At 42.6% G+C, this 8,803-nt stretch overlaps 1 protein-coding gene and 1 long non-coding RNA gene across 2 annotated transcripts; one reads left to right on the forward strand and one right to left on the reverse strand.

Moving 5' to 3' along the window:
* Positions 1–489: 489 nt before the first annotated feature.
* Positions 490–3,592, reverse strand: LOC124673958 (autophagy-related protein 8A). The gene is made up of 6 exons (XM_047210000.1): positions 3,466–3,592; positions 3,285–3,328; positions 2,322–2,377; positions 2,185–2,237; positions 890–1,008; positions 490–804 (listed from the first exon to the last, which is right to left on the reverse strand). Exons 2-6 carry the CDS (start codon positions 3,319–3,321, stop codon positions 710–712), a joined length of 360 nt encoding a protein of 119 aa, XP_047065956.1. The 5' UTR covers positions 3,322–3,328; positions 3,466–3,592; the 3' UTR covers positions 490–709.
* A 1,551-nt stretch (positions 3,593–5,143) lies between these two features.
* Positions 5,144–8,317, forward strand: LOC124677992. Its single transcript, XR_006994295.1, has 3 exons — positions 5,144–5,412; positions 5,557–5,620; positions 5,760–8,317. It is a non-coding gene; the product is annotated as an uncharacterized LOC124677992 (long non-coding RNA).
* The last annotated feature ends 486 nt before the right edge of the window (positions 8,318–8,803 follow it).

Below are 8,803 nucleotides of genomic sequence, written 5' to 3' on the forward strand. Positions count from 1 at the left end.
CTGGGACTAATTTGCACCCAGCTTGCAGGATGTGGGATTAAAAGTGTATACACCTCTTTTTATTATTCCAGGGCACCGCACGTTATGCAGCTAGTCAGTAGCTGTAATTGATCCCGAGAGTTTGCACATGGGACCAGCAAAATGAAGCAGATTGCAACCGTAATTGATCACAGGATTGCACATGTCTTAGGCCAGCCAACTGAAGCAGGCTAACGTGACGTACACAGGTTTATACCATTTGGGTCGGCCACAAATAAAATTACAGCAGGTATACACTGACCAAACAATAATAGGGTTTGACAAAAAAAAACTATGCAAAAGGCAACAGCAAAATGACATCTACCAAATTTTGTCACTGACGAACACCTATAAAGCATTGGGAATCAATCGATTAAACAAGGCACTGTTTAAACATTATCCCAGACAAAATGCAATTAAAAATAATCACAAAGGATTATGGCAATCACAAACCAGACTGACACATAAGCATGAATAGGCAATTCTTCGACCCTTTAGGAATAATAGGAAACCGTAGTATATGGGTTTTACAGGCCATTCAGACTTTCAGATAATAGTAGGATACCGAACACATAAAGACGCATTAAAGATGGCAGCAATCCAGCAGCATACTAGAGATGAAGCATGTACATAGGGGAAGATGACGACAGCCTGATCTCCTCCTTTTATTTACAGTGGCAGTTCAGATGCATTAGGCAGAGCCGAACGTGTTCTCGCCACTGTAAGTCATGTACAGGAAGCCATCCTCGTCCTTGTTCTCTTCATAGATCGCAGACATCAGCGAAGCTGCAACAGAAATACCATTGATATATCATGAGAGGAAGGCATCATATGACCAATGACGAACGGTTAATATGTTCTGAACTATTACCAGTTGGTGGCAAACTTTGATTCACGAAGACAAAGATGGCCTTTTCTGGGCTCAGCTTGATCCTCTTCCGCACCACATAGACAAACTGACCAACAGTTAGGTCAGCAGGGACAAGGTACCTGCACCAGGAACAATGATAAGCAAGAGATCAATACAGATTCCTAGCATGAAGGAACAACAGACAATACTTAAACTTGCGGGCGACCACGAAGGAAACCGCTTCGGAGAAACCAGGAACCGCTCCCACGAAAAGACATTCTCTGCCGGCAAACTACAGCGGCTAGCCGCCGGTCCCTGCCTCCTCCGTCGGCCGCTCCGACGACGGGAGGGGGTGGGGACCCCGGAGTATCGGCTCCGGCCAGTAGTTTGGTCTAGTGTTTTCTTGGGGCGCCGTTCTATGGAGGAGATTGCGTCGCGTCGGAATAATTTGCCTCTGCTCTTTCTCCATCTCAGCGTCGCTCTAACCGGTGACGTCGGAGGGCAGGTGGCCTGGTCTTCTCGCCGGTCTTCGGATCTGGTGAGATTCGTGTCTGGCGGTTGGCGTTCGGCACTCTCGCGGGTGACGGTTGCGTTGGTTGCTGCAGTTGGCGTCTTGCAGTTGGGTGTGAGGATGACGGCAGGCGGCAGCGTTTGTCTTCTTCGACTGAGTCTGGAGAAGATGACGGTGTTGGGATCTGGTGACCAAGGGGAAGATCCCCGGCCGACGTGCCACAAAGTCTCAGGCTCGTCCTCTACGTCGACCCGGTTCATCGGCTCAAAAAGCATCATTGAATGCGATGGTGCTCTCCCAGATCTAGGTGTGGTGGTTGTTCGCCTCTTTTTCCAGCGCTACCATGGTGGCGGTGGAGTAAGATGGACGATGTTTCGGCGAGACACAGGTTTCTCCAAGGGTGAACTTGTAGTTTTACTTCTTGTGAGTTTTCTTGTGCAAAGTTGCTTGATGCAAATGTTTGTCGTGTGTGGTGACCATATGTGTAATCTCTGTAAACAGATTGTCTAATGATATATATGGTTACATCAAAAAAAACAGACAATACTTATTAGAATAAGGTTTGAAGTCTTAAGTTTAATTAACAGCAGAAGAATTAACTTGATTTTGTATGTAAAATAGTCAACAAGCATATGCAAAAGAATGTTAGTTAAGAAGATCACTAAGATGCCAAGCACCCAGACTAACAAATTTCATGGAAATACAATACATCAGGGAATAAATATGAGCATGTACAGAAAAGGATAAGCTAAACCCGGGAAATAATAAAACCACAATGAAGGACTGATGAAGAATATTAGCTTACTTCTTCTTATCGATTTCTGGGACATCAGACTTATCAGCCTTCTCAACGATCACCTGAAATTATCATATAACTCAATTAAGTGGCATGCACGTGGATGATCTGTACATGTAAAATATACAAGTCCAGAGATATATTACAGGAATCCTGTCAGAGTACTTCTCACGGATCCTAGCAGATTCAGCTTGCCTCCTTTCTGTAAAATTTGCAATTTACTCATAAGATGCGAATAGGAGAACAACCAATGGAAAAAAAACATATACTTAACAATAGTTTTCATTAGAGCTTTTAATGGAGTATAGGAATAGATGATATTATCTACAGGTACAAGAAAGCAGAGCAACCTATTTTGAGGCTACATGACAAATGTATCAGACAGTGCAGAAACATAATGCATTGTACCTTCAGGCTACAACATTAACAGAAGCAAATACCATCTGGGCCCATAGGAGAACCCAAACAACCTCTGTACATGTTTTAGGTTCAATGACACAAATGAAAACACAGCAGGTTTACACACTGACCAAACAATAATTCTACAGACATATGAACCTTGCGAATCCAATGCAGAAAAAAGTCCAATGCATAAATCAAATATAGTCCATCAAAACTAAATTCTAATGCAAATGAATTTCAAGCAAGAGATTAATGACTACAACTCTATATCACAATTCACAAGTTCAGACCCTACTGAGTTGATGAACTAAGGCTTCATATTGATTTCAAGCAATATGCTGAAGCAAGTGACAAATACCAACTGTAATATTAATCTACAAGTCCAATTCTAAAGTAAAACCCCAATGCAACACGGATCTGAATCACACGGACAACAATACAAGCAATAACCACCCGCCCACAAACGCAGAGAACCCAAAAAAAAACAAAGCATTGAGAATCTACAGATAAGCCTGTTGCCTCAACAATCTACAATTAATACTCTAGAGTCAGATTATCAAACATCGCGTGAAAGAAGGCTACACTAGGTTCAGTAGAACTCGTCTTCAAGTTTGCAACCAAAAGCCATCCATCAGGGCACAAACAACAGAATAGATCCTAAATTGCGAGAAATTAGGAGGGGCAGAGTTAAGAGAGAAGAAACAAACCCAGGGGGTGCTCGAGCTTGAAGGAAGTCTTGGCCATCTCCAACCTGCAATAGATCGAAACAACCTACCGATCAAATCGACCCCCACTAAAAAAACCGAGCAGATGTTTAACGCGGTAAGAACTCCCAAATTCGCCCGAATTAGGCTGGCTCTTTTGGGGAAAAAAGATCGAGGGGCTCACCGACGGAAGGGCGCAGTCGGCGACGAGATTGATCGAAGTGACCGGGCTGCCGGAATCGAGGGGGATCGGAAGTCGCTCGGCGGAAGCAACCGGAAGGAAGTCGCGGGGTAGGGTTTGATGGTGGGTGCCGTGTCACGGGTATTTATCAGGACTTTTCCTGTGGGGAATATTGCCGAACCCCTCGGGTTCTAGTTGTATTGCATAAACAACTCTAACAAGGTCTTGCCCGTTCGTCTTAGAAAAAGAGTTAAAACGTGTAAAATCCGCAAAATTGAATCGAATTCCTTCATGCTAAACTTCTGAAATTCTTGTAATTTTAGCAAACAGTTCACTAGCCAATTGAGAACAAGCAAGTGCGTGTGCACTTGCCCTATCTCAGGACGCTCCACGATAGTCTCTGGTTGCTCGCCTTTGTTCGCTGAAGATTTGCATTGTCGCTTGGTCTATTTGAGGCATGCTGGTTTGCTAGAGCTGAGTAAGACCTCAGGTCTGCTACCATCTACTCACTGCTTATGGGCCATTGCTATTTGTGGACCGGCCTGTCATTGTCTACCCGTGATGCGGTTTGATGTGGTTTCAAAAAACTACTCTGTTATTAGTGTCTGCCGTGTGGCAGAGGTAGACAGACGAATGGGTGCACCAGCACGGCGCAGGTTCTACTCATTTGAACGCTGCACATGGACCCTAGCTCCTTGTTGCCCCACCTGTAATTGTGAGGGTGTGTATTTTCTACAGTAACGTATGCCATTTTTCGTACTGACACAGTTGCAACTTGCAAAAGCAGTACCTGCAATCGACCTGTGGCAGCGCTGGGCGTGCCTGCACATGCATGTCCAAGGCAGTTGACGCTGCATGTAGGCCCACTATTTGTTGGAACCCGTTTGTCATATGACTTTTTAGGTGAGAGGCCGTGTTGGATTGTAAAGCTAAAAACGACACCGTAAGCTTTAGGCCCACTCTCCCCTGTGCACGCAGGGCGATTTACACAAAAATAACCCTTTGTTAAAAAAAACGCACAAAATGACCTTCCGGGTAAACTATTTCACGCCTCTAACCCTTTTGTGTGGCGCCCTTCGCAAGGGCGCCACACCTGTCTATGTGGCACCCGTGGGAGCGGCACCACACATTGTTGGCAGACAAGCTCGAGCCGCCACGTATGACAGAATGTGTGGCGCCTTTGCGAAGGGAGCCACACAGAAGGGTGTGGCGCCCTTGCGAAGGCGCCACATAGAAGGGTGTGACGCCTTGCGAAGGGAGTCACACAAAAGGGTTAGAAACGTGAAATAGTTTGGCTGGAGGGTCATTTTGTGCTATTCTTACAAAAAAGGGTTATTTCTGTGTAAATCGCCGTGCACGCAGCCACGCACCCAACCCAATCTCACATCCCCACTCCGCCGCCCGCAGCTCTCCTCGGTTCTCTCCCTCTGCCGCCATCCGCCACTACTCCATGCCGATCCCCATCTCGTTTCCGTCGTCGGGCTGGGAGGGGAGAGCTTGTGCCCGGCGTCACGTGCTCCTAATGACCTGCAGATGCAGCGCTGATGGAGGAGGAGAAGGAGGTGGCTCTCGACGGGGAGAACATCGGTGGCTGCAAGAACACCGGCAACGCGATGCCTTCACGTCGGAGGCGGCGTGAGTGTTAGCAAGAGCAGCGGCGACAACTCATGCGGTTTCTCATAGTTTGCTGATGCCCTCTTTCATGATTTTTTTTCGTGTCCTTCCTCACGGAGTGTTTGAGATTGTTGCCGCCGCCCTTTCTCCCCTTCCAAGAGCTCTCATTCCACCGCGTCCGTGTCGCCTCCTCCTCTTGGTCACAAGGCCACCTCCACCTCCTGCGTCATCACGCTGGACCCTGCCTCCCCGTCTGTCGTGGTAGGGATGCCGAGATAGCGCCACATCCGCTGTGCCGCATGGCCGTGGCCACATCGGTGCGACATGGCCAGCCCAGTAAGGCGAAGACCGCGATGCTTCGTCTGCTCAAACCACAACCTCGGGAGGAACATCTGTTCTCCTTCCATTTGGTTCAGATTTTGTTGTTCTTCCTGTTCTCTCTACTGTTTCAGATTTAGTCTTTTGTTTTGTGCTATCCAGCAGGAAAGAAGGTCAACCAGGGTCCAGGGGATTACGAAGTTCATACCACTGGTGGTCCCTTGAGGTTCTCATCCTTTCCCCCCTCCACACCTAGGTCAACATTATAATTATGCATTACTTAAAGGTTAAGCTACCCAATCTGTACATAATGTAAAGTAGTAAAATACTATTTGGTCTAAAGATTATTTCTTATTCTTAAACAGAACACTCGATGAAATCATATGTGCAACTTTGCTGTTTCTACTAGCTCATGAATCCTAGAAGCTCTGATCAAGAGGTATTCTCTTTAGCACATGCGTCCGTTTTACTAGCAGTTTGATGGATTCACTGCTTGAATAATATTATTTGGATATTTCTCATGAAAATATGTCTGGGGTTTGAGGTTATAATGTTTAATGGAATGAATATTTAGTTCCCAAAATTATTTTACTTTGATAATATTTGCTCAAGATGCATGCTCTGAACACAGAGATAGTTACTCTTTGCAAGCAATGCTACTACAGGTTGAAAGCTACACATGAATACAGTTTTATGGGAAGATGCAATTTTCTTTCCAGGATAATCCTGGAAATTTGGTATCTAGGTTGTTTTGGACACCGACCAAACATAACATATCCTGTAAGGCCCACCTCTGTTTTAGGATGATTATGATTTACTTGTGTCTCAAGTAGTTGTAACTTCATTTTTAAAGCTTTCCCTGTTGTTAAATCCATTGACAGCCATCCTTAGTTAAATTTTGGTTAAATGTAGGGCCTACGTTTAATGTCTTGCCCATCTAGAATAGTGTATCTGTATTATTTTGCTGTGTAAGAATTGATAGATGAAAAGTTTCTACTCCTGGAGTATATGTATCTGTCTAGCATTTATTGAATGGATGTATTGCTGTAAGGCTCACCTGTTTTTAGGTTTCTTCATGATTTATCAGTGTCCGGTATCCCAAACAGTAGTGGGTTCAGTTTGTGATAAGAACATCTTGGCCATGATTAGGATTTAGAAGAGAGTTCTTGTTTCAGATCCTGATTTCCTCGTTGTTACTTATGTACTCTTACTATAATTTGAGCTGTTGCTTTGTTCTGCCAAGTTCCACTGTCATTTTCCATGTATGGTGTTTTGATACCAGCTCCCATATGTATTGAGTTCTGATGACTTTCTGCGCTAATATTTGTCCTGAACTCTCGATAGAAATTACACGTGCCTTTTTAACTGTTTCCTCTAATTCTGATTATTTGGGTTAAAAAGTTGTATATAAGAACTTCAAGAATAGCTAGCTACAGGTTGCAATGACAAAATAATATTTCGAAGTTTGTTTCAGATTACGAGAAAGCTTGCTCATGGAACTGCTGGTAGGACAGGTTTTGTGCCCACATCAAACAACCCATTACCCAGGTGTGTGAATTTATATTATTTTGTCTTTTATCTTCAACTCTGGCTATTATTAGATAATTTTGCAACAAACTGTTTGTAACATTGAAGAAAACTATTAACAATTCTGATCAATGACACATGATTTATTTCTTGGCAAGTAGTTGTCGAGTTTTTTCTAAAATGAAATATGCACTAGCGCTGCTTCATGATCTATTTTTTGATGGTTTGACCCCTTATTTAGATAACTGATATGGATTATTTGAGGAAGTAATCCTTTTAACCACTCTTAAAATAATATGGTGTACACATTTTGAAGAAATGATGTCATGTATTTGTTCGTTTCGTAGAAGATAAGTTTATCTAAATAACGATGTGTGCGGGAAGCCTCTTATGAATGGCTGACTGGCTGCATGATGTTGTTGGCAACCTACGGTCACAATACTTGCATCAGACCAAGAATGGAAACACACTTATATATTTTCAAGATTCTGTTTGTAGGTGTTGTTGCCCATTGCAAACTTTGCTATTTAGGAACTAATAATCATACTGCATGCTTAATTGCTTCAGCTTTTTCTGGCTTTGTAAAGAGCTTATTGTGCTTAAATTATCTGTTGCTTTATCCTTCCAATTACTGTTATCCGGATCTTCAATTCTATTTTATACTACTAATTTTCAGACTATTAAATAATAGTAAGCAGTAAAAATCATCTTATGGCTTAATCAAATGAAGTCATTTATTGGCATGAGACATGCATACATACACTACTTTCTCTTTTACAGGGTTCTAGCATATAATGTGCATACATACAATTCTGGTTGCATATTCTTTGATCCAAGTTACTAATTTAATATACACAGACCGGAATTTTGGTAAGGGTATGCACATGATATTCTAGAACGTCACATTTATAAGAAAACTTTGAAGCTTATAAACATATCATCTTTTCTGGCACTTCACATCTCAGCGGCACTGTAAGAGTAAGATAAAGGTGTTTCTCTTCCAAGTTTATGATTCTAACTTCTGTGCTTTCACGCTTTTACATATATTTACAAGTTCTTATTTTGTTCTTTGGCAGTTACTGCACTACATGTGTACTGGTAGGCACTTCACCATGTCGCCAAAATCTGAAGTGTAGTTTTACCGTTGTATGTGAAGAGAATTATTTATTGAATTTGTTTTTTAGTCCAGCGCCCGTTGTTCTATGGTTAATATACTCATTTTGATATGTTCTTGAAGGGGATAATACTTGGAAGAACCTTGTCTTAGGGTGAAAACTTGCAATTTACCTGTTTTGGGAATTTTAATCCCTATGGATGTTGTATTTGTAATTGAATACCCTGTATCAAATCCAAAAGTGTTTAAGGCCAGAATCGAGATGAGTATTTGTGGCTTATTTGTGATTTGCCCTTCTGTATACTACACATGGTATCAAAGAGAAGCATTGAGTAGTGGTGTTTGTGAAAAAAGACTTGCTATCATGCGTTGTGTGGGGCGCACAGCCGTAGTGAGGAGGCGCCCCATGGGGCGCCCCAACCACTAGTAGTATATAAAAATCCTTGAGATTGAACAACATTCATTGTTCTCCATCTACATAACTTCCTTTTTTGCTTGAATCCACTATCTCGCCTCACTTTCTGGTAGATATAATCCATTTGTTTATATGAATAAGGTGCACTATATTTTCAAGAGTGTATTTGACCAATAACTTGTTCAAGTATACAAAAGTTGTTTGACACAAAATTGGCATCGTTGGAAATTGTTTTTAAATATAACTCCAACGTTGTCAATCTTACACAACTCACATATTGTTGCCCAGTTTTGTTTTCAAAGCTTCAACGTGAGAAGATTGTGCGACTTATTAGTTGGGGCGGTGGTATACTA

Source organism: Lolium rigidum, chromosome 7 (assembly GCF_022539505.1).
Source record: "Lolium rigidum isolate FL_2022 chromosome 7, APGP_CSIRO_Lrig_0.1, whole genome shotgun sequence".
NCBI classification, from domain to species: domain Eukaryota; kingdom Viridiplantae; phylum Streptophyta; class Magnoliopsida; order Poales; family Poaceae; genus Lolium; species Lolium rigidum.